The 26,960-nt window shown below is 36.9% G+C and overlaps 3 protein-coding genes and 2 long non-coding RNA genes across 5 annotated transcripts; all 5 read left to right on the top strand.

The window, feature by feature from the left end:
- Nucleotides 1–412: 412 nt before the first annotated feature.
- Nucleotides 413–3,334, top strand: LOC140149937 (carbohydrate sulfotransferase 1-like). The gene is made up of 2 exons (XM_072171950.1): nt 413–540; nt 1,712–3,334. The coding sequence occupies exons 1-2, from the start codon at nt 447–449 to the stop codon at nt 3,013–3,015; spliced, it is 1,398 nt and encodes a 465-aa protein (XP_072028051.1). The 5' UTR covers nt 413–446; the 3' UTR covers nt 3,016–3,334.
- Nucleotides 3,335–3,581: 247 nt separating this feature from the next.
- On the top strand, nt 3,582–10,205 carry LOC140151449 (uncharacterized). The gene is made up of 3 exons (XR_011858939.1): nt 3,582–3,784; nt 8,486–8,603; nt 9,963–10,205. It is a non-coding gene; the product is annotated as an uncharacterized lncRNA (long non-coding RNA).
- Nucleotides 10,206–10,207: 2 nt separating this feature from the next.
- Nucleotides 10,208–12,694, top strand: LOC140150390 (carbohydrate sulfotransferase 1-like; the record flags this gene model as incomplete). The annotated part of the gene is given in 2 exon segments (XM_072172401.1): nt 10,208–10,294; nt 10,297–12,694. Coding segments are annotated over 2 exon segments (981 nt in total), but the record flags the coding sequence as incomplete, so codon positions are not given.
- A 3,068-nt stretch (nt 12,695–15,762) lies between these two features.
- LOC140150389 (uncharacterized) lies at nt 15,763–16,650 on the top strand. Its single transcript, XM_072172400.1, has one exon. The coding sequence runs from the start codon at nt 15,763–15,765 to the stop codon at nt 16,648–16,650; it is 888 nt and encodes a 295-aa protein (XP_072028501.1).
- A 2,465-nt stretch (nt 16,651–19,115) lies between these two features.
- On the top strand, nt 19,116–24,858 carry LOC140151448 (uncharacterized). The gene is made up of 3 exons (XR_011858938.1): nt 19,116–19,385; nt 20,200–20,296; nt 21,664–24,858. It is a non-coding gene; the product is annotated as an uncharacterized lncRNA (long non-coding RNA).
- Nucleotides 24,859–26,960: the final 2,102 nt, after the last annotated feature.

Here is a 26,960-nt window from a genome sequence, read left to right as displayed (position 1 = left end):
TGGTTACTCAATCATTTGTTTTGAGATGAAAAAGTGAAACATTTATAACTTTTTTTTAGTTTTTGCTGGCAAAAAGTTGTTTTTGTCAAGTGGAAAAAACCGCGGTTAAATTTAAACTATACATTTTCCGAATCCTCTAGGTCATGATCATGACAGAGAACAATGTAGCCCCCCCCCCCCTCCCCAAGTATGTTTTTGGCCGCTGTACATTTTGACCTTATGCTCAGATTATACAAGACAACCTACGTGACTGAACACCCACTATAATTATTCTTCATCTGTAACCCTGAAATTATCAATAAAGAGATAACATTATATGCTCTTGAAACTAAATTGATCTTGGTTATATTAACATCAAATTCAAAATAACTTATTAAGTTTTAATCATACCCAGTTTACAATATTTTCTGCAGGTATCATCAAAACATTTCATCAGCAGAGTAGCGATGTCTAAGAGACCAGGATGGCACAAGATGTTTGTGATATTTGCTACAACAGTAATTGTTTTTGTCTTATACACACTGTACATGGCACCTTCAGGTATTTTTAAAGAAACACTCCTACAATCACAACGTTATGTCTTATATGTTAGAAAAACTACATGGTTTTTTTTATATTGACCATAAAAATAAATAAAAACAGCCGGCTCTCAACCAACACAAAATATTCAAAATTCCCGCGCCAAAATTGTTTAGGGCAATTACTTTATGGTTATTTGTGCCCAATTGTCGTTAGCCTTCATTGTGTTACTGGGACGTCATTGCAACAGGCAATTTCGATGCCCGGGAAATTTGAATATTGCGCGGGTTTTTTAAAGGTCAATATGAGTTTGTTTTAAATAAAAACCACGTGATTCGTGCTTGATAATTATTTTTCTAACATATAATGCATAATGTTGTGATTGGCGGAGACGTCCTTTAATTAGTAGGATTACTCTACACGAGAGGTACACGGGGCCCGCATTAAATCGCCCTACACACGCACAGCACAAACGCTACGCGATTATTTTCCGGATGCGCATGCCCAGGAGATCACATTGAAACGATTTAATGCGGATTCTGCCCAGTGTTATTTATGATAAGGATAATAAACTGAGTGCAATGCAATGCATTAGGGTGAGGATAATTCACCGAGCAAAATGCACAGTCAAGATTAGGAAATAAATATTTTAAATTAAAACAGTGACTTGTTAGGAAAATCAATCACTGCATATGTTAACTACCACTCGGTGAATGCCACTCGGTTAACTATACCAATGGTATTGATATAATCGATTGCCCTTTCAAGTATTTTGACGCAACGCATAACTAAAGGCATCAGAAAAAAACCAATAGCAGAGAACATCACATACCGTAAAACCTCGTCTACAAGCATATAGAGTGTTTTTGATGAAAGTTAAATTAACTGTAAATATGCCAATACAATAGATTGGTCTTACAATAGTACCGGTACTTATTTGTATATGCGTGTATCGGTAATTTATTTGCTCAAACTCCATAATTTTATAATTTTGTCGATGGATGGCGCCAGGTTTAATTTAGCTTTCATCAAAAGCACTCTATATGCTTGTAGACGAGGTTTTACGGTATTATAATTGAAAGTATTTGTCCCCTGAATTCGATGCTTTACCTGTGGCACCATGTATTATGGTAGATAATATAATAGTACTCCAATGTAAGTTTTCCTTTCTACCTTGTTTGTGCTATTACAGAAAAACTAGAGCAACCAGTGAGAGACATCACCCTGAATGGTAATATTGGACATGATGAGCAACCAGTGAGAGACGTCGCCCTGGATGGTAATTTTGGACAGGATGAGCAACCAGTGAGAGACGTCGACATAAATGGTAATATTGGACATGGTGATTTCATTACGACTAGCGGAAGAGACAAATATCGTTCATCAAACCTGATAGGAAATCGAAAACTTTCACCTTTGAACAAAAACACTTTTGAACAAAACATCTCTACAGATTATCCTATATTACTTCCTCTTACACAATCAGAGCATTTTGAGACAAACTTAAATTTATCGTTAGCCGACGAACGACCACTTAAAGTCATCATTGTTACGCAAATAAGGTCTGGTTCTTCTTTTACCGGGGAGCTTTTCAATAACAATGATGATTTTATGTACATTTTTGAACCGCTCTTTGATTTTCGCAAACAAATAGACGAAACTAAAACAAATCACCGAAAAATCATCGAAACTCCACTTCGGGATTTATTGCAGTGCGATTTTAAAAATATGTCCAATGATTGGAAAAACTGGAACCCTGCTTCTTTTGGTCCAAGACAGCAGTGTGAGATGAGTAAATCGATTAAATTTTCGTCATTATGTAACTATAGTGTTATAGAAAACATGTATCGTCCCATTCCAGAAAATTTCTTACGAGATATATCGAGAGTATCCGTCCTGGAAGATATATGTAAGAGCAACAAATATGTCGCGATAAAAACTATTCGCGTTTACGATATCAACGATTTGAAGAATTTGATTAACGATTCGTCCGTGAATATAAAGCTTATTCATCTAGTACGGGATCCACGAGGCTTACATAACTCTAGAAAGGCTGTTTGTGAATCAAATTGGTTAAGTTGTAAAATGCCTATATCTTGTAAGAAACTTCAACATAATATCCAATTTTGGTTAGATACACCAGAATGGTTGAAAGGTAAATATCTGCTGGTGAGATATGAAGATCTAGCCATATATCCGCATCAGTTTTCGGAACAAATCTACACGTTTCTCAATATTCCGATGCCGAATTCGGTTTCGAGTTGGTTATTAGAAAATACAAAGCATTCTCATGGAAATCCGTATTCTCATACACGGGATTCACAACTAGTAGCCACGAAGTGGAGGACTCAGCTTGATATGAGTGAGGTGCAACATGTGCAACATCATTGTGGGGCAGTTATGGAACAACTTGGCTACAAAAAAGTGAACTCATATGAAGCTCTAAGAAACTCGAGCTATTCCGTTTTAGAGCCACTAAACCTTACAACACACTAAATATTGGAGCAGCCAGAAATATTAATAATGGATTGGTTCAAATCTTTGATTTACAAATTGTAACTCGCAGGCAAAGTAAAATCGAGCATTTTTTTAAGCTTGAGTATTTTTATCCGCTGTAATATCCCCTTCATGGCAAGCTACTATGCGTTTCCAAAAATAAATGATCAAAACCTATCAAATCAGCAGATTTTTAGGTAAAAATCTCTAAACATGGGTAGAGATTTCAGAGTTTCAGCGGTACACCCCTGTCAAAATATATTTCGGCATTGACAGAACTAAGGAAAATGTACCAGTAGTTCTTGTAAAATGCTTGAAAATCGGCCAAAATTAACATTAATAATACACTTCCACTATACTCATGCTAAGTTAGCCGTAGAAAAAAAGGTGAATAAATGTTGGCCTTGCACTTCAGGTGAATTTTTACCATGTTTACATGTGAATTCTTTAATAGGAACAATATTATGCATGGTTCGTTGAATTGTAACCTTTCACGGTTCGTTGAATTATAACCTTTCTATTGTCTGTGCCTCTACAGTCTACACATCTCTGTGTATAGAGGTCAGTGGTGTTTACTGAGACTAAAATAAATGCCTATTTAATTAGAGTTACAGGTATAATTGTCATATATGTATTTATTGTATGCAATGTGGCATTTGAATAATTAATCAATGAATATGAAATCATCTGCAGATTGTATGAAATCAAATTAATCACTTACAGTAGGTAGAAGTGCACAAATACTACTGCTTCAAGTTCATATTTCACGGTAAGTGGGCTTTGTCGTTTTCAAGATTTGTGGTTTATGCATTATGCGGGGCATTATGCTAAATCAGTGCAGTTTTAGTAAGCCTTGAAGTTGAATGTCTGGCGGTATTGCAGTGTTATTTGGTAAACACTAAACAGAAATACCCCTAAATCCGAGGATTGTCAAAAAGGATTTACATTTAACAAGGTAGGTAAGTAATTTATAATAATCATCAGCTATCATCATGATCATGGTAAACCCCCAGGGTACACCAAATCCTAGCCCAATAGATGCCCACTTCGCGGCCATTTTTACATTATTTTTATACATTTTTGTCAAATTGGGCCCCTCTGACTGCTGTAGATCCACTACTGTCCTTGACTGCGGATCTCAGTCTTTAATATTCAACCAGCAAACACAACGTTTTGCAGAAAAGGTTTAAATGTCGGGTTTTTAAAGCACGTTTTAATAACATTCAAAAAACATTTTTTGAAAACGTGATTCAAACTATTGACAAAATATTTTACAAAAATGTTCGCCCAAAATATTTTACAATAACGTTTTATAAACGTATTCTTGATCTTTATATAACCCGACATTTTTTAATGTTATTAAAACGTTTTGAATAACCGTTTTAAGAACATTATTGTGTTTGCTGGGCAGTCATTCACAATGCTTGCTGATTGCACCCCTTAATGGCGAAACACATGCAAAATCCTACCCTAAATGGCGTAGCAAATGAAAAAACCATACCCTAAATGGCGTCAACTTGGAAATATCTATATTGATACCCTAAGTGGCGTAAACAGGAAATGAGCTAATTTGATACCCAAGGTGTCTTTTTGATGTTGCAGACATATAGATACTGAAGAAAACATGCACAAAAGTAACAAGAATCAATGAAAAAGTGGTGATTTTTATCAAATTAGTGCAAACTCACTCAAACAACAATATTACTAACCCTAAACGTCTAAGGATTTGGCTGAAAAAGGACCCCTAAATGGCAATGCCTTCTGAAAAAGTACCCCTTTTTCAAAAAGACGTCGACGCCGCTGTGTGGTGAAAAACGTACCCTTTTAGACGTTTTTCTTGGACACGGGTGCGTAGCAAGTCAAGTAGTGAGTGACCCCCCGGGTCGTTTCCCCAGTATAATTAAAGTAAAGTAGGTAATGGGGATACGCATCCTGCACAAGAACAAATAAACACAATGGGGAACGATTGCTCGCTACAAGAGGAAACTGAATATATTTGATAAGAAAGAGTGAACAGTTTAACCAACCCAAAGTGTTACAATTAAACATGACAACAAATAAACACAAATCCCGACCGGCACACAACCCAACTTGAAAAAAAAGGCAAGGGAATGTGCCGGCATGGGAATCGAACCCACGACCTTTCGAACTCTAGACGGACGCCTTATCCATTAGGCTACCAGCTCCCACTGATAAACGGTGCTTAAAGCTGGGTCTAATGTTATAGCAGTCATGGTATACAATACACACACACAAGTATTACGCAAGTACGCATGTGCAGGAGATCATTATTGATGCTTAATCGTTTCCCCAGTATAATTATAAGTAAAGTAGGTAATGGGGATACGCATCCTGCACAAGAACAAATAAACACAATGGGGAACGATTGCTCGCTACAAGAGGAAACTGAATATATTTGATAAGAAAGAGTGAACAGTTTAACCAACCCAAAGTGTTACAATTAAACATGACAACAAATAAACACAAATCCCGGCCGGCACATTCCCTTGCTTTTTTTTCAAGTTGGGTTGTGTGCCGGTCGGGATTTGTGTTTATTTGTTGTCATGTTTAATTGTAACACTTTGGGTTGGTTAAACCAGGGAAGTGAGACAGATGGAAAGTGGTCAATCCAACATCTATTGAATTATTTACGTAACATTCTATAGAAGGTACGACCCAAGCTATTGTGCTAACAATGTAGTCAGCGTGCCTTTGAAGTGGATCAGATATACCGCTCCTATTGCCAGTTTGTTTATTTACAGGTTTATTATTATTGACAAAAATTGTGTTTTTCTTGATTAATTTTCAAATATGTCGCTTTATTTGAGAAAAAGTAACAGTGACATTAAATTTATAGTCCATAATTACAGAAATCAAACAAAAATAATCGTATTCGACCATATGTTTACAGATTTCTTAAAAAAATAAAATATTGAAAATCCGTCATTTACGTTTAAACCGCCAATTATCGCTATAAATTGATATGCGCATTTGACATATAAATTACATTGTAAAATTAATCTCGCATTTATTTGTGGGCCCAGGTCACCCCAAAATTGCTGTTGACGAGAATGTTCTAGAGTCGGGTATTATCTTTACATTCTGCGTAAAATAAATTTTATTTCATTTCATTTTCTGTTTTGTCACTGCTATCTGAGAGTGAACTTAACATATACATTTAATTGGTAGCTTTTCACATAATAAATAGCTTTAATAAAATGGTATAAATGAAAATGATAGCATTTTGAGCTTTGCGTAGGGATTTTATTAAATCTGTTTGGGTTTATAATACTAGTCACGCTCTGCGGTAATATAACATAGCCCATTGTCGGGAGTTAGCGAATGTCTTGGTACTGCTATTGATTTTTAAGCGGGTACTTTGATTTTCGATATGCTGCACGTTGGCTCAATTGTTCCCCTCCCACCTGTACTTCTTTTGTTCAGCATCGCGGTAAGTCTGATACTCACTTTGATGTACTCTTTGACCGGCTTCCATCTGTCTCACTTCCCTGGTTAAACTGTTCACTCTTTCTTATCAAATATATTCAGTTTCCTCTTGTAGCGAGCAATCGTTCCCCATTGTGTTTATTTGTTCTTGTGCAGGATGCGTATCCCCATTACCTACACTCTTAAAAATCCCTAGTCACTTTTGACTAGAAACTAGTCAAATTTGACTAGATTGCGGGGTGCAATAGGATCTTACTAGACTCTAGTCATTTTGACTAGGATAATCTAGTCGACAGGAACGACTAGGGAGTCTTGTCAAAATATGACCAGAATATCTAGTCATTTTCTTTTCACTTTTGACTAGAAACTAGTCAAATTTGACTAGATCGCGGGGTGCAATAGGATCTTACTAGATTCTAGTCATTTTAAATTCTAGTCATGTTAATTTGGGGAAATGCATCATCTCTTGTCCGCTTCACGCTAAGAGAGGAACACTACGCCTCAACACTGTTGTGTTAAATAGCCATCAAGTGTATTTGATAGCATGGTGACACGTATTACAGATATTATCTATAAAATTACGGTCTTAAAAGAGGATGTCAGAAAATTATAATGTATTTGCTTGAAAATATAAAATCTATGGTGTTAAATAGCGTTTGCCCTGTGTTCTTCATCCGTGGTTTTGTTTCCTATTATTTCAACTGAGTATAATATTTAGGATTTAGAGAAGGTCCTCCAATTCAACACTAGCACTCATCACAATAATCATTTGTTACAAAATTGTTACCCAATTTGTTACACCAAATTCTGCATCCTCGACTTGGAATTGACTAGAATTTCTTGACTAGAATTTATGACCAGGCGTAAATGACTAGATATGCGTTGACCAGGCATAAATGACTAGATCAGCGTTGAAATGATTAGAAAATCTCCTCAAAATGACCAGAATCTCGTCAAATTATTTTGACTAGGATTTCTAGTCGAAAAAACGACTAGGTATTTTTAAGAGTGTACTTTACTTATAATTATACTGGGGATCGATTAAGCATCAATAATGATCTCCTGCACATGCGTACTTGCGTAATACTTGTGTGTGTGTGTATTGTATACCATGACTCCTATAACATTAGACCCAGCTTTAACCACCGTTTATCAGTGGGAGCTGGTAGCCTAATGGATAAGGCGTCCGTCTAGAGTTCGGAAGGTCGTGGGTTCGTTTCCCATGCCGGCACATTCCCTTGAGCAATCGTTCCCCATTGTGTTTATTTGTTCTTGTGCAGGATGCGTATCCCCATTACCTACTATGAAATTGGAGTTATAATCTGATCTACTGGACTTACGTTTTTGTGAGTGGCAATATTTCACATCCTATCTCGGATGCATCATCAGCCCAACTGATGTTAAAACTTTTGCCGCTTTACCATCAGTTGGCCTGATGATGCATCCGAGAAAAGTGAAATATTGCCACTCACAAAAACGTAAGTCCAGTAGATCAGGTCATAACTCCAAGTTCGTACTTAGCTGATTAGGTTCTGCGCATGTATAGAACTGCGTCCCTGAATGATGCTAAATGGTTTAGGGATGGTGCAATATAAATTATGTGTACCCCCGGGGTGGTGAATTCTTAAAGGTCTGCCAAAAATCACTTGCCCCCCTTTTTTTTTTTTGACTTGCCAAAAAGCTTTTGCTCTCTCTTTTGACATGCCAAAAAATTCCCCTCCCCTTTATTGTTATAATCATATTTTATTAACATTTATCGAAAGGTGACCCGAAGGTCAAATTACATGATAAATTTACAAAGATAAAAACAACAAACATTCAAAAATTTTAAATAAATAATGACATCTCTAAAACACACAGAATGAGATAAAAACATTTCATTTACATAAACTATATTGCTCTCTTTTAAAAAAAATTACACATTCAATATTTTGGGGAACCCAAATTAAAAACCTTAAATTGTCTAAAATGCAAGCATGAAAATTGTGAATAATCCTGTCTTGTTTTACAATATTTTCTCCAGATATCATCAAAACATTTTATCATCAGAGCAGTGATGTTTAGGAGACCAGGATGGCACAAGATGTTTCTGGTATTTGTAACAGCAGTAATTGGTTTCGTGTTGTACAAAGCAGCTTCAGGTATCTATTAGTATGATAATGTTCTTTATAGCTTCATAAAATGTTAAAGAAAATCTGTACCATAAACATGATAAACTAATCAATGGGTAATATAGTTATATACCCCTAAATTAAACATACCAGACGGTCTATATGAATTTCGGAATATTCCTAACAAAGAAAAAGCACTTTTAATCCTTCGTTTCTGCGATTCATGGAAGCCGCCATGATAGCTGCTTGCGAATCCTTTCTGCCACAAGGGGTAGTGTAACCTTTCACACAGACCTTCGGCGAGCGTGTGTTGCTGTATGGCATTCGCGACCCTCACAGCGAATTTTGGTTTTAGTGCTGTTTTTACACTTTTCGTTCTCAAAAGACATTGTTGATCATAAATATTACTTAAAATACATTTTTGTATGTTCTTCTGTAGTTTTATGGGTAAGAATTGTCGCATTTTCTTTTGAACGAATGTTGAATCTGAACTTTGGTAGTATTCGCTTCGTGTCACCAAAGTTCACGAGGGACGAGGCTTGTGGCACGGATTTCGCTGGTTTCAAAATCGGGGTGCCGTTACAGCGTAATAAAAACACATCGGGTATCAATATGGCAGCCACCATGGATTGCAAACTTACCGCTGATCGTCGTAAAGAATTAAGAATTTCTCCTTTATTTGGACGTATATAAGCTTGGGACTTTTACTGTTTGTTGTTTTTATTATTATTGCAACTATATAGCCATTGATTAGTTTATGGTACAGATTTCCTTTAACAAAACGAGACGACATGAGGAGTAAAGCTAGGTGCTTTACTTTTTTTAAAGCTAGGTGATGTAAATTGGAGAGGAAAGAAGAGGGGGGGGCTGTGACCATGGTGACGAAAGAAGGGAAGGGAGACGAGAGAGAAGAGAAGAGATGTAGAGAATAGGAGAGAACATCCATCCTTCCTGTGCATATTTTTGAAAATATTATTAGTAACTCTACGATTTAACCATAAATACCGTAAAAACTCGATAGTTAGCATATGTACTTACTATTGAGCGCTTTTAAAACATGCGAGCATGAAGAGCCCCATCCACAAAAGTGTAAAGAGTTTTGAGCAAATCATCGATACATAGTTATATACGAACAAGTAAACCTGTAAATGTGTGTCTCAACCCCATTAGCTCAGTTGGTAAAGCGCCGGACTTTGGTACAATTTCATGGTTTCAAAAGCGCTCGATAGTAAGCACATCGAGTTTTTCCTCTTTGGAGTGTGCATGTCAGATGCATTGGCCACAACAATGTCCTCCGAATTCCTTACCTTTGGCACTATGTATTAAAGAAATACTAGTACTCCGATAGTATAGTTTTCATTTCTACATTATTTTGTGTTTATTTCGCAGACAAACTAGATGTAACCCAGAATGGTAATGTTGGACAGAAAGATTTCATCACGAATCGCAATGGACCAAAATATCGTTTTTCAAATATGGCAGGAAATCGAAAAAGTTCACCTGTGAACTCAACGTCATTTGACAGTGAATCAGTACCTTTCACAAATCAACAAACAATCCCTTCAGATCGTGCAGATTATCCTAAACAACTTCCTCTTACGCTATCAGATCATTCCGATAAAAATTTATCATTAGCCGACGAACCACTTAAAGTCATCATTGTTACGCAAATAAGGTCTGGTTCTTCTTTTACCGGGGAGCTTTTCAATAGCAATGATGATTTTATGTATATTTTTTTGAACCGCTTTATGATTTTCGCAAGCAAATAGAAAGATTAGATGAAACTAAGAAAAATATTAGAAAAATTATTGAAACTACACTTCGGGATTTACTGAAGTGCAAGTTTAAAAACATGTCCAGCAATTGGCGAAATTGGAATCGTGCTGTTGGACCAATACATCAATGTGCTATGAGCAAAGCTATTCAATCTTCGTCATTATGTAAATTTAATGATAAAGAAAAGAAGCACCGCCCCGTTCCAGGTACTTTATTACGAGATATATCTATAGTATCCTTATTAGAAAAAGTGTGTACGAGTAAAAATTATGTCGCCATCAAAACTATTCGTGTTGCCGATATCAACGACTTGAAGAATTTAATAAGCGATTCGTCTATGAATATAAAGCTTATTCATCTAGTACGGGATCCACGAGGCTTACATAACTCTAGAAAGGCTGTTTGTAAATCAAATTGGTTAGATTGTAAAATGCCTATATCTTGTAAGAAACTTCAACATAATATCCAATTTTGGTTAGATACACCAGATTGGTTGAGAGATAAATATCTGCTGGTGAGATATGAAGATCTAGCCATATATCCGCATCAGTTTTCGGAACAAATCTACACGTTTCTCAATATTCCGATGCCGAATTCGGTTTCGAGTTGGTTATTAAAAAATACAAAGCATTCTCATGGAAATCCGTATTCTCATACACGGGATTCACAACTAGTAGCCACGAAGTGGAGGACTCAGCTTGATATGAGTGAGGTGCAACATGTGCAACATCATTGTGGGGCAGTTATGGAACAACTTGGCTACAAAAACGTTAACTCATATGAAGCTCTAAGAAACTCGAGCTATTCCGTTTTGGAGCCACTGAACACCACAACGGACTAAACATTGAATCGGTTCAAATATTTGATTTGCACATTGTAACTCACCGACAACATCCGGCTTTCTTGTAAAGTTTTGGAAGATCCGTTTTGATTCTGTGTGGCTTTTTACTCTTGTCGTACGGCTAAGTTGAGCAAGTCTTATGCTAAAGAACGTTAAAGCCATGTTATAACATTTCTGTAAAAATAGATTAGTATTTATTTTCCATAAAATGTTAACTTTTACTGTCAGATGTGTCCCCTTTTAATTTTGAGCCGAACAAGTGAGGTAAAGCATAGAAAATTGGAATTTACTACTAGCGCCCATGCATGTTACTCTCGCGGTTGTAATACGGTACGATCCTCGGGGTGTGTGTGTATCCCGCACGCCGTGTACGTACTGTGCATACGTGTTCGAATTATATTTCCATCGTAATAATAAAACTCCGGTTCCATCGTTTTAGTCAGAATCTCGGATTTTGACAAAACTACAGCACTTAAAGCCTTGGTTTTTGCAGAGTATCTTTATTGACTGAAGTACATTACAATCGTGTAAAAACCAGAATTTAAAAAAAAAATTGAGGGCGTTCTCCTCAGCAAATGTTATAATATGGCTTTAAGTGATTGGTAAAAGCAGCACCATTGTCATCAGTGCAAGGATTTTTACGCAAATGATATATAAATTCAAGTTAACAGTGGGCTTCGCTGAACAGCGGTCTTCTTAAAACAAGTTTGAAAAGAAGACAAGAGTGGCGGATAAGTAAACAGTATTATTATTGTGATTTATTGATTCATGTTTTGTACATGCAAGAATATTGTCCGATCGTATCACACTTTTCATAAGTTTCAAATTGTGTTAACTAATGCAAACTGTTTTTTATTGTGCATTCTGAAGTGAATTTGGGTAAAAGGTGTTTTTGGCCATGACCTTGTTTTGGTAGTTGCGATTGACTAGAATAGAACACCCAAGGATGGGTGTTGACATGATTTACGAGTGTTGTCCAAGATTATTCAATGAAATTACAAATTGAAAAAAAAAACCCGAAATATTTGAATCGGTCCAACATACTTACATGTTCAAATTTTGTTCAACAAAACTTAAATACTTTTCGCGTAAAATGGTTCCTTTGTCTTAATTAGTGATACATGAGATATATAATTCGCATTGTAGGCCTATTCAAGCTGATTTTGAAGTTTCGGTGTACAACAAATCTGCGACACGTTATTTATCACTTGGTCCACTCATGGTTCACTTAATGTGTTTTGAGCTAATTTTATTCATGCATAAATGCGCAACTACATAATAGAAAAGGCAAACGTAAACATGGTAAAGGAAACATTGGTGAGACATGGAAATGTTGATACTGTTATTTACCATGAAATAAAATTTTTCATGCATGCATACGTTTAGTCCTGGTTTTGATAAACAATCACATTTGTTCTATTTTTTTCAGTGCCTGTATAAAATTTAACCAAGAAACACTTGAATATAAGCTACGTATAATGATAGGTAGTTGACAGAATAAGTAATAGAGAAGATGAACATAAAATAACAATGGTGTATCTAGACTTATCAAAGGCATTTGATACAATTGATCACAATATTTTAATTTCTAAGATGGAACACTGCGGGTTCAGGGGAATAGTTAATGACTGGTTCATATGAGTTACCTAAAGTGTTTGAAAGCAATTATGTAAATTACATAATAAGAGTGGTATCCCACAAGGTTCAATTTTAGACCCTTTACTTTTTATTTTGTATATCAATTACAACTAACGCGTCAATTTTGTTTGACATCATACTATATGCCGATGATGGATGGGACAGTTTGATGACGACATTGTAAACTTGACACATCGTTGAATAATGATGAACCATCAGAAATAAGCAACTGGTTTGGTCAATATATTTTCTGTTTAATCAGGGTTTATGGTTTAATGCTAGCGAGACTAATTATATGATTATGGGCACCCCAAAATGGCTTCATTGGATAACATCCAGCAAACACAAAAACGTTTTTAAAACGTTTTAAATAAGTTATATTTTGGGTTTTGGTTTAGGTAAAACGTTTTAATAACATTAAAATGTCGGGTTATATAAAGGTCATGAAATCGTTTTAAAACGTTTTGTATGAAAACACACTAAAACAATATTTTTAAAATGTTTTCGAAATGTCATTGTAAACAATTTTTGCAAACATTTTTGGCCAAATATTTTTTCAAAACTTAAATAACATTATGTTAAAATATTTGCACCCAGCAAACACAGAAATGTTCTTAAAATGTTTTTTACAAAACGTTTTAATAACATTTAAATGTCGGGTTATATAAAGGTCGTGAAAACATTTTAAAAACGTTATTGTAAATATTTTGGGCAAACATTTTTGGTAAAATATTTTTCAACCCCAAAATAACATTCTGTTTAGAATGATTTGTACAAAGTTTTCAAAAATGTTTTTGGAATGTTATTAAAACGTTTTTATACCCTTTATATAACCCGACATTTAAATGTTTTCTGTAAAACATTTGTGTTTGCTGTGCAGTAAATTACCAACAAATGTTATTTAATATTATGAAAACGTTTTATACCATTAATGTACCCTTTATATAACCCGACATTTAAACGTTTTCTGACAACCTTTTATAACCTTTTGCGAATGATGTCGAAAACGTTTTGTGTTTACTGGGATACTGAATTGTAGACAATTAGGCCTATATGAATATTCTCGGTTGATCTGTTCAGTTATCATACGTGCAGGTGTTGTTAAATTACACAATCATTTGCGTTTGGCTTTAACAGATTGAACCGATTATTGAATACAACACGTTTTTGCAAAGTCATATAATTGGTATAACTGTAGATAATTATGTATAGCTCCGGTTTATCCGTCCAGTTCTCACGTTAACGTGCAGATGTTGCTAATTTACACAATCATTAATTAGTTTGGAAAGCCTTGGATGATCAACTCTATGAGGAACTACCAACTGAAATAGGTGGCTCACCAAAGGAACAACTTACCAACCTTGAGAACCTTGTGTACAAAAGGTTAGTAGCCAGGTTTGGTGTGAAGCCAGTATCATCAAGGAAGGCGAGTAATAAACCAAAATATTCCAGGCAACAGAAAAAACTGAGAAACCTGAAGAAGGAAACCAAACGTCAGTTCAAACAAGCTCTGAAGAAGGGAGACAATAAAACTGCTAAGGAGCTGAAGAAAGATTTTCTTAAGCTTATTAGATTACATAACAAAGTAAGGAAGTTGGAACTGAGAAAACTGGAGGATGCCTCAAGCGGCAAAGCTCACAATAATTTTAGAAGGAATCCACACCAGTCTGCTTAGAAACTTCTAAACCAAGATACAAATAGAAACCCAACATTTCAGAAACTTGCTGCAGAAAAGTACTTCAATTCTGTCAACAATGATAAGAAACGTGGCTACAAGTATCACCCACTGAAAGGGATGAAAAGACCGCCATGTCCTAAACAACCCTCCAATACCAAACCACCAAGTCTTACAGAACTGACCAATTATCTTATGAAACGAAGAAACTCCAGCGCTCCAGGAATCGATCGCATCCCTTACTTAGTGTGGAAGAAGTGCCCTAAAACAACAGAACTCCTCCACGAAGTAATCTGCAACATCTGGAGAACGGGTGACATTCCGATGAGTTGGTGGGTGGGAGAAACCATTCTTATTTCCAAAGATGAAAATACATCTGAACCTGCCAACTTCAGACCAATCACAATCAAGAATACAAGTGGTAATCTTAGAATGGGACTCCTAGCTCAGAGGACGATGAGCTACCTGACTGAGAATGAATATATTGACAAATCCATCCAGAAAGGGTTCATGGAGAAAATATCATACTGAGGCACTTTCCGAGATACTCCAAGACGCCAAAAAGAATGGAAAACCGATTGTGACAACGTGGCTTGACCTACAAAATGCATATGGTACCGTACCGTTTGCATTAGATTGGTACCATGTTCCCGACCACATCAGGAAGATGATCTTTAACTACTATGATGAAAGCTACATCTATGTAAAGACTAAGGAATGGATGAACTGCATGAAGGATTCATCCATCAAATCTTCAGTCAAAGCTTATGCTGATGACCTTACTCTAACTGCAAGAAACCCAGAAGACTGTCAGAAACTGGTCAACGTCGTTAATGACTTACTGAGGTGGACTCGATCAATGAAGGCAAAGCCAAGTAAATGTCGATCCCATGCCATGAAGAGATTTGTCCCAAATAAGAAACAAAAGCAACAGGGACATAAAACCCAATTTGTGGCATACGATCCAAAGTTGACAATAGTTGAAGAAGAGATTGCGTATATCCACGACCAACCCATGCGATTCTTCGGCAAGCTTATCTTCAAAGATCTGAAAGATAAGGAAATCAGAGAGTCTGTAAAGCAGAAACTAACAGACATGCTGAAAAAGACACACAAAAGCCTTTAATAGAATCATGAAGATGTGGATATAATTATAATAATTCAATCGTACCCAAAATTACATGGGAGTTTACCATCTACAACTTCCCAATTACATACATCGAGGGCTTGGAAGCTACCTGTACCAAATACTTGAAAAGATGGGCAGGAATAAGCAGGTGTCCACCAACAGTGCTCTATACAGAAGCAGGAAGAAGTATGGGCTTCACCTTAAAAGACTCGCCACTTCTGTAAAATGCATGCAAGTCACCAAGCACCATCTTAATAAGTATTCTATAGATGGAAAAACACAGACTCTCTACAAAGACTGCCTACAAAGAAAAGAAAAGCAATCAAGGTGGAATGGAGTCAGAGAACTTGAACAAAGAGAGCGACATCTGATACTGAATGAGATGTGCAGAGGTCAAACAGACAGAGCAGGCCTTGGTTTCAAAAAGAACCAGAAACTGTTAAGAGACATGAAACCCCAAGAACACATGAAATGCCTCACTAGTCTGGTAAAAGACGTAGATGAAGATGACATGCTAATTGTGTACCTCTATGGCTGCGCCAAACAAGGACAATGGCTCAGATGGGACTCTGCCATGCAAGTAGATACATCTTGGAAGAAGCTCCTTTATGTATGGACACCAGAGCTCCTATCTTTCCATGTCAATGCCATCCACGACCAACTTCCATCACCAGCTAATTTGAGACTCTGGGGAAAGACCAACCTCGGATCCTGCCATTTATGTCATCATAATAACTGCACTCTATTCCATATCTTAAATGGATGTAACTATTCTCTGCAGAGTGGTAGATACAACTGGAGACATGATCAGACACTAAAAGCTGTAGCAAAGGGCTTAATGCCCTTCATTGAAGAGGCAAATCAGAAGTCGTACACCTCTCCAGAAGATACCAACTATATGACTGCTATCAAATTCCGCACTGCAGATGATGTAACCTACTGGAATCCAGCACAGCCTCTTCCAAAAAGGGATTCAACAAACCTCCTACAGAAGGCCAATGACTGGGAAACGTCCTGATATTACAATCTATTCTGAAAGGACCAAAACAGTTATCATCATTGAGCTTACAGTGGAAGAAAACCTGTCAAATGCCAGTGCAAGAAAGAAAAGCAAATACCAAGATCTTGTAGCCGACTGCGAAAATAGGGGATGGTGTACGCACTACTTCCCAATTGAAATTGGAAGCAGAGGTATTTACAACACATCGCTGACAAAATGCATCGCTGCTCTCGGAGTACCAAGTGGAAAGAGACGTAACATTATGGATGTGGCTTCTAAAACCGCACTCAGAACCAGCTATGTGATATGGTTATGCCGTCAAAGCAGAGCATTCCGATAGATAGACCTGATTCAAAGCTGGAAACCGTCTCCATGTGAAGATAAAGAAGACGAACAGCACAAGACACTCAGACCTAAATGTGCCAAGTGACACTTGTAAATATTCCTCAACGACACTTTTCATAGCTATACACTAGTCCTGCCTGCTGCATTACATCACCCCGGGTGGACCGTTGCAACGGTGTGGCACTTGCTGATTTTGTTCGTTTGTTAGTTAGACTTCAACAATTTTGTCATCTTCCAAGAGAGAACTACACCAGGAGTGCTCATCTAAAGAAGGGTGAAATTAGACTCCGAAGATGACCGCGCTGGTGATCTACCAATGAGCTACCCCTCCAACTGACGATAGTAAGACTAGGTTCCTGTGACCAGTCATTGTTCGTAATGACATTGCACATCCCAGTTCCAGCAGTGCAAGCTCTGCTCAGCTGACTCTAGCTCAAGGGTCTGTTGGGCATTGACTTAGCACGCTGGTTTACGCTACTCATACCAGCTGTTCCTAGCCTGAAAGTCCAGAGACCTCAGAGAATCAATTGATGCCTACTCAAGACAAGGAGATATGCAGTTCAAGAAATACTTCCCAAGACACCTTCAAAGAGGCAATTATAATGGAGTGCTCATCTGTATAAGGGTGAAATAAGGCTCCGAAGGTGACTGCGCTGGTGCTCTACCAATGAATTACTTCTCAGCATTGAAGTACGGCGTTCAACAAAAATATTTGAATGAGTACGGTATGCAAAACATGTTTAGTTTCAACCATGGAAGTAAGAGAGTCTCTTACTTCCATGTTTCAACACTCTTTACATCATAACTCAAGAAATGATCACAAGACCTATACTACAAAAAGTCAAAAAAGGTAACTGTGATTATTTGAATTCTTCACCAAACCCGCTTCAAAATAAACCGCAACAATTTTCACCAGAGGATACCACGAAACGACCAATTCACAACAGCTAACTTCTTCATGTGCGTATTTTTTGAGGGGGGGGGGGCTTTGGGGCGCGAGTCCCCGGGGAAAAAGTAGGGGAGGCAAAAAAGAAGGGCGGCAAGTAGAATTATTAATGAAAGAAGGGCGGGTAAATTGTGAAAAAATGTTAAGGAATTGTTCAAAGAAATTTACATTTATTATTTATATGTATTATTATTATTATTATAAATAGTTATGATAGTGATGGTTTGTGTGTTAATTATAGTACTATTATGCAACCATCTAACATATATTTCATAAATATTTCTGTATGTGAATTTAAAAAAAAAAAAAAACCAATCTGAATCTGAAACAATACCTAAATAAATTGCTTTTGGTCGCCAGCTAGTCTGCCGCTAGAGGGGGTGCGGTATTGAAGGGGGGTAAACACCTCATATTGTTGTTAATTTTTCAAAAAACTTTTTGAATAACATATTGTTGCTTTGACAACACATTACAAATTGTTTGCGAAGATTTCATGTACAAAATAGCGATATTATATCCGCCCTCCCCCTGGTTTTAATGAAAACACAAATCAAAGAATATTGAACAGTGTCGCCTCTATTAGCACACAAACACACTTACATCGTATATAGCCCGGTGAGGGTCTACTTTGTTTTTCTAGTTTATATTATTATAATGGATATACAAATGCGGGGGGGTCCATTGGTAGAGCAAAAGAAGCATATAGCCCAGAATATTTCATTGCTAGTTCAAACTTAGGCCCTAATGTAATGTAAAAAACAAGAAATAATCGCATTTAATATCAAATGGAAATAAGCTATATCAAGTCGAAAAATCCCCCCCCCCCCCCGTGACAAAGCCATCTTTTGACTTAGTGAAATCATATAGCATGTATAGTGAAATGCGCCCTTTCCGATAGCCACGATTCAATAGTAGAATAAAATAAAAATCATGATTTGACTAAAGGTTATTTATATGCATTATTATGAGTATCCAATTAATCAGATTTATAGAAGTTTTTGGCACTGAGATATATACTTAGCTTTAGCAGATGCGATAATAATTTCCCATTTCCATTTTATGAAAGTTAATATAATTATAGATCTCAGAGGTGAGTAAAGGAAACAGTCGATTAGCAAGTTGTTGCTTTCTTTTGTGTATAAACATAAAAATAAACTGTTCTAGTTCATTCTGAACAGACTTAAGAAGAAAAACACCGCGCAACATCTTCGAAATGGCACAGAAAAAGACACCGATTTCATTCAAATCTTTTGAATATTATCTGATTTATGAGATTAATGAACACTTTAAGAATGCCTTGTGATCGGGATCGCGGAAGTAATGCATGTATCGTGGAAATGTATATAACAAACAGTAAGCAGACGGACTTATAACAGGAAAAAGCTGCCATATTGGCGTATGCCTATACTTTAAGCAAGTATATCTTCAGAACGGCCGTTGAAGTGGCATTTGCAAAAACATGGTAAGCCGATGTTACTGTCTTTATATATATAATTATATATAAATCATGATAAATTTGTCATGAAATAACGAAAAACATTGGGTTGAAATAATATGCCATAATAATAAAGCGACTTATATAATAAACATGATATTAAGCGAAACTCACGTGAACATGGTGAACATGGTGAACACCTTCCACAAATTAAAGCAGGTCCTGTAAATACAGCAATGTAAGACTGATAGTTACGAGGAAAAAAAGCAGTTTTGTTGTAACAAAAAGTGAAAGGACAGCAATTCACTCTAGCAGATTGCTTTAGTGATAACTGACAGCAGTGATTAGTAAATAAATTTCACTATGGAAAGAGTGTAATTCATCAAGAAAAGAGTGAGGAATTAAAAGGAATGCGATCACTCTCAAAAGGGTAATATTCATTAGCATTTAGGCCTAAAACAGGGTTGCTTGATTTAAAACTTTTAAAAAAATGTCAACGTTTTTTGAATAACATATTGTTGCTTTGACAACACATTACGAATTGTTTGCGAAGATTTCGTGTACAAAATAGCGATATTATATCCGCCCTCCCCCTGGTTTTAAAGAAAACACAAATTCAAAGAATATTGAACAGTGTCGCCTCTATTACTAGTAGCACACAAACACTCTTACGTCGTATATAGCCCGGTGAGGGTCTACTTTGTTTTTCCAGATTATATTATTATATATAACGGATATACAAATGCGAGGAGTCCATTGGTAGAATTGTAAAAAAAATCAACAACACTGATTTAAAAAGAGTAGGCCTGATGTATTTTCCAATTATTCTTTCTTATCACAGCCTGTATGCAAAAAGACTTTTCAGACGAAGGAGATTTATGCAGTTCTTCTTTATTTCATCATTGTTGGTTTATTAGCCTATTGGATTCTGGGACAAGGTAGGCCTATTCGCCGTAGAAGTGACGGATTAACAACCATAGCAATAGATGAATACAATTTTTGAATATATCGCCCTGCACTACAAGCAGGTTGCACTCATCACCTGTGTCTGCAATCAGGGAACCTCTATTATTATCGGGAATTGCCTGTCACACATGATCGCACACAAGGTCGTAGGCAATTGGTGGGACCTCATCTGCCCAGAACATATTGACCCAGGTCAGCATACCGCCATATCCTTCCCGACATGCTTAGTAGCCAAGTCCGTAGAAGAGTGGATCTACACACTATGTACACAAATATACATTTGGCCACATTTTATTATACGATTAATACGAATTTATTAAACATGGTAACAAATATTTTCTAGCAAATCGGTTATACGGTGGAACTGGTAGGCATATTATAAATTCGGGATATTAAATATCTTCCTGACCAGCCAGATCTGCGCATGGTCAAAGACGAGTATCAGACCGACGCAAACTGGCTTAGTCTCCGCATCAGCCAGTTTGGTTCCGCCCCTCCACAGGGAGCGTAACCTGTGTAGGAGACTCGGTCGGACCTGGTGGGACCTCATCTCTCCCCATCGATTGAAAAATTGTGATCTTTAATCCCCGACATTGCTCTTATGAACTGACATCCACCTGCTGCAATCATAGATTGAATACAATACGCTGTCGAAGTGATGATGTAACAGGATTAAATACCATAGCAATAGATGAATACAAATTTTGAATAGATCGCCCTGCACTACAATGTTCACGCGGTACTTTTGCATTGAACCATAGATGTTAAAAGAAATGATGCGTGCAACCTGCTTGTAGTGCAGGGCGATCTATTCAATATCTATTTTGTAGTTAATCCGATTATTACGTAACTTCGACAGCGTACCACTATTTTCAAAGATACTAATCTTACAGGTGCGAGTGAGCATGCAGCATGATATGAATATTCTATTAGAATTACGATCCATGTCTTTATCCCTGCTCTTTGACATAGCTATGGTTCAATGCATAGGTAGGGCCTACCGCGTGAACTTTGTAGTGCAGGGCGGTCTATTCAAAAATTGTATTCATCTATTGCTATGGTATTTTTTGGACCCTGGATAATGTATTTTAGGCTGATTTGCTCATTTTTAGACTTTAATCTCTAAGATGTTAAAAAATGAGGTGAATATGCAGCGTAAATCTGTGTATGATAAGCATTGCAAAAATGCAATTTGCAAATGCATCACCACCGTTTTTATTACGAAAAGTTTTCCAACTCTGTAATTTATTACAGATGGCTGTGTTGAGTTGCAATTACAATTCCTTGAATTTGCGTTTACCATACATGAAAATGTGAACAATCTTTTTTTGTTTCGCAGAGATTCACAACATTAACAAACGTGGTAAGAGCGTCCATCTCAACGAAGCAACCTCATCGCAAGCCAGTACTGTGCAAAAACCACTCCATGTCATCATTGTGACCCAAATGCGGTCCGGATCTACATTTGCAGGTGAACTTCTCAACCAACACAACCAATTCTCCTATTTCTTTGAACCACTCTACGAATTTAGACACCACATATATGGCAACAAAACGAATATCTTAAGCTTTGTGCAAGTTCCTTTGAAGAATGTCTTACTTTGCCGGTTTAAGGCTTTTACAAGTTTGCAGTGGTGGGCGAATAAAAGTCGACGTTCGAAATGGGATTGTTCGCACAGTAATGTCGTTCAGATGTCTCCACTTTGTAAATTCTACAAGAAATCGCAAATATATTGGCCGAAAAGGTCTGTGCATAATTATTTAGATATATTAGAAACAGTTTGTAAAAATAGGATATTTAGAGCGGTCAAGACTATACGAGTGGCGGATATTGGAGATTTGCAGCAACTGGTAGAAGATACAGACTTGAATGTGAAAATAGTTCATTTAGTTCGAGATCCAAGGGCTGTGTATCACTCACGAATGGCTATATCAAATAGCACAGATAATATTTCAAATTTGTGCCAGAGGTTGGAAACAAATATTCAGTACTGGATTAACACACCAAGATGGCTGCAGAACCGTTACATGCTTCTACGATATGAGGATCTAGCCGAAAACCATTTCAAATTGCAAATAAGTTGTATAATTTTCTTGATATTCCGATGCCTTTGTCTGTAAAACAATGGATATTATTGAATACATTAAGGAATGAAGGGGATAAATGGTCAACGACGCGTAATTCGAGCTGGGCAGCGCGTACGTGGAGATTTGATATGAATATTCATGATGTATTCCTGGTTCAATCTCAATGCAATACAACAATGACACAATTGGGTTATAGACTGGTTTCCTCGCAAGATGCTTTAACAAATGTGAATTTTCGCGTAGTAGATCCATTATGGGTACACGATCCAGAGTTTGACATGAGGAAAAATAATTTATCACTTTTTTGAATACGAAGATACACAAATCCTTCATAATATGAAAAGAAGTACCAATATGCCATTACCCCTATTTTTCTCTCGTTGCTATTGAAAACAAATCCCAATTGTATAGCGAGAGGTCTATTGGTGCGCATGCACCAAATATATATTTCTTGTGATAACCACATCATGATATTATCACGATGTGGTTATCACGAACGACGAGTGTTAGGAACGACATATTCAACCGACTGTGAATGTGTTTGTTTGATTTGTTCGGGTTTTGACAAGCCTGGATATAAACCCAAGAAAGCCTCCATTGAAGCTTATTTCCATTGGCATGATTGGGGTCCAAACCGCGGGACGGGTTGGGACTGGCTCAGATACATGTATAGGTATGGCTCTCTGTACACGGGACCGACGGCTTAACGTCCCCTCCGAAGGACGGAGTACTCATGATTCATTAACCCAATCTAAATGAACCATGGGGAGAGCGGAAGTCTGAATTTAATCTACAGAGGTTGTAAATTTCAGATTTTTTCCCAAATTAATATCTCAGCAAATCCCCACCGCCGGGAATAGAAACCTCATGCACAAACATGAAAAGGCAAGTACCCTTACCATTAGGCCACGCTCTCCAAGAGACTAACTCTTGAACGTTGACCCTCCTCACACACGAGAAAATATGACGTGGAATTTGACAGTGTATGCCCCTATTTTAACTTGTAAGGAATATCACAAAGTAATTCCAATGGATTACCGTCATTGATCGTAAGTAGATATTGCACAGAATCTTTATCGTGCTTATTTGAATTTTGCGGAATTTGTTCGTCACCTTGTCAAATAAATAACGCAAAACTGAAAGAATTGTATCAAAATTTACCGTAACTCAAAACCATGCAAAGCTGCAAATTTTGTCACCATAGAAAAGTATGGTGGTCCTAACGGATTTTTCCAAAGCATTTGACTTGGTCGATCACAACATCCTTGTTGATAAGATAATCCGCTTGGGGGTCCGTGGGTCCATCGTTCCATGGATTTGTGATTTCCTTCATGATAAGCACCAATGTGTTCGCTTTAATGACACTCTTTCAGACTATGTTCCACATCTTGGGGGAGTACCTCAGGGCACGAAACTCGGCCCCATTGGTTTACAGATTCTCATAAACGATGCTGCTCAACATTCATCTTCTAGTTGTTGGAAATACGTGGATGACCTGACATTTGCAGAGAATGTAAATGGATCGCAATCTTCCAGCTTTTTACAATCTGATCTTTATCAGTTAACTGAGTGGCCCAAAGGTAATTGGCTCAAATTAAATCCCTCCAAATGTCAGGCCCTCCAAGTTTGCTTCAGTCAAAATAAACCGTAGGCTGGCGACTTGAGAATCGGTGCACTGGGTGCAGAACCACTGTCATACGCCACGGGAGCTAAGGTCATGGGAATTTATCTTCAGGACAACCTCAAGTGGGACACCCAGGTTATAATAACATGCTTAAAAAAAGCCAAGAGGTTGTTTATGCTAAGGTTCCTCAAGAGGTTTGGCTTTGATAGTGAAGAGCTGAGTGTCGTTTACAGTGGTTCATTATGGTCAGTGATGGTAGACCGATTCTTGAGGACGCCAGTGTTGTGTTGCATTCTAGCATTTCAATTAAGCAAGCCAAAGAACTTGAGTCATATCACGATCGATGCTCTGCTTAGCTGTAAACTTGACTCCCTATGTGATAGGAGGGTGGAACACTGTCGTAGGTTTGCTGAAGGGCTGCCTAAAAATGAAGGACTGCCTAAAAATGAACGAACACAGTCATGACAGTCGTTAGTCCCTCCTACCAGACTTCGGAGGCATGGTCGGAATTTGCGCAACTCCCACAATTTTTCCCAATTCCGTGCCAGAACCCAGCGTTTTCGTCTGAGTCCTATCCCATATTTTGTTGATCTTTTGAATCAGTAATCTCCTCTTGTTATTTTTCTTCAGTGCCATGAATGCTGTTTTATGGTCTGGTGCAGCTGTTATAATATTTGTAATTGTTTATAATTGTCTATATTTAATTGCTTAGAAATGTTGATGTTTTCCAAACCATGCGCAATATTTGGTCAAAGTTAATATTTTGTGTGCAATTTATTTGTTTTTGATGTCTTTTTAATTTCTTTAAGTGTTCAATCTTTTTAATGTTTTAATATATATTAATCGCTTTGTAATTTTACATGTAATTTGGCCATTTGGCCACAATATGTGATTAATAAAATAAATAAATAAAAAATGTAGCGCTTTACATTATATTCCGCCGTCATTAGAATATGTCGGAACCACGTTTGCTGCCTAAAAATGGTACAGGGTTCATCAGTACAACGACTGTGACACCCCACTGTAAGGCAAGCGAGGCAAAGCGCCTTGCTCAAGTGCGCATGGTGGTGGGACGGGGTCTCGAACCCACGCACGTCGAGCAAGCTCTCAGATTATGAGTCCAAGGGGTAACCACTGAGCCACCATGAAAATACCGATAATAATTAATATTTCGAAAGTTCTCCTGTCGTAATTCCTAAAATCGAGTTTGTACGTGTAGACTACAACATTATTTTCTTGGATAAAGGGTTCTTCTTTCTTAATGGTTCCTTAAAAAAATTAAGGTTCTTCAAGCTTAAGATTCTACAAAGAACATTTTACCCCATTGAAAGCCAGTGGGGTTCTTTGTAGAACCAACAAAGTTCTGCAGCCAAGAAAAATGTTCTTCGTATAACCTTAAGCTTGAAGAACCTTTTAGGAACCATTAAGAAAGAACCCTCAAAGGGTTTTATGTATAGAACAGAAAAAAGGTTCTTTATCCAAGAAATGATTTTTAAGTACCAAAAAGGGTTAACACTACTTTTCTTTAATTAATTAGAACGTCGCTCTGCCTATTTAAATCTTTAAGGCTCTTTATAGAACTTTTTGAGGTTTCTATCTGCATACAGGACATAAAAATGTTCTATAAGTTGCACCTTTGTTCTTAAGGGCTGGGGTATGAGCGACCTTGAAGTACAGGTATCTGGAGAAGGGAAGCAACGAGTTACCCCAAATCACAGCGACAGGTAGTGACTGGGCCGCCGAGTGATAATATATATTTATTTTGGAAGGTTCGTGTTTGTTTTAAATTTTGGGGCGTTTTTCCAAAATTTCATATTTTGGCGATATTTCAAAAAAAGCGACATGCCAAAGACAAATCTTTTTGTTCTTTTTTTGTTATTGCTAATACAACTCTTTTTCTGCATACCTACGTTACAATTCGTTGTGGTGATTTAGTAATATTATAATTTTGTGACTGCATTTTGCGTTTTCGATGCGATTTTAGGCTTACCGTGATTTAACGTTGATATCTGGTCTTGCTCCTTTTATAATTTTACTTTGACCGTCGGCTTTTGTAAATAACAGAATGTAGATTGGCTCTGAATAAGTATCGTAGTCCTCTTGGTGGGTTTTTTCATGATATAATTAGTTTGTATTTGCATGTAACAACCCAAAATCGACCTCTGAATTCGGGGTTGAATGCCGTTTCCGGAATACCTGTGGACTCAAACAAGTGCACGAGTGGCGACTATGGTTTTATACTTCCGCATTCATGATTGCGTCAACGCCTAATAATATACTTCTTTGTATAGGTTGAGTGTAGCTGGTATACAAAAAAATTGGTTACATGTCAATGACCATTAACTTCAGGGATAGATCCTTTGCACGCCTTTCTATCATGCAGTATCTTTACCCACAGACATGTGCCCGTGTCATGTGCCAATATTGCGCAACGTTAAAGGTTAATATGGCCTATATATTGACATGGTCGAGTGGTCTAAGGCATTGTGGTTTCTTAGTTGCTGTTCTCAGTGTCGCTTGTTCGAATCCGAGCGTCTGTTTCTTTTTCTTATGCGCTGATTTATTTTTCCAGCGTAGGTCCTAGAAAAACTAATTTATAATTTCTTTTTGTATTATTTATTTATTTATTTATTTATTTATTTATTTATTTATTTATTAATGTATTTTATTTTATTTATTTAATGACGTTTTGGGGCTCGAGAGAACGGACACATTTATGTATTTATTTATTTATTTATTTATTTATTTATTTATTTATTTATTTATTTATTTATTTATCTATTTATTAATGTATTTTATTTTATTTATTTATTTAATGACGTTTTGGGGCTCGAGAGAACGGACACATTTATTTATTTATTTATTTTTCGATTGATTATTTGATGATTGAGTGAGCAGATTTATCGATTGCTACTTTAGTTGTG

Source organism: Amphiura filiformis, chromosome 4 (genome assembly GCF_039555335.1).
Source record: "Amphiura filiformis chromosome 4, Afil_fr2py, whole genome shotgun sequence".
Taxonomy (NCBI): domain Eukaryota; kingdom Metazoa; phylum Echinodermata; class Ophiuroidea; order Amphilepidida; family Amphiuridae; genus Amphiura; species Amphiura filiformis.
This window is presented reverse-complemented; position numbering and strand designations above follow the sequence as displayed.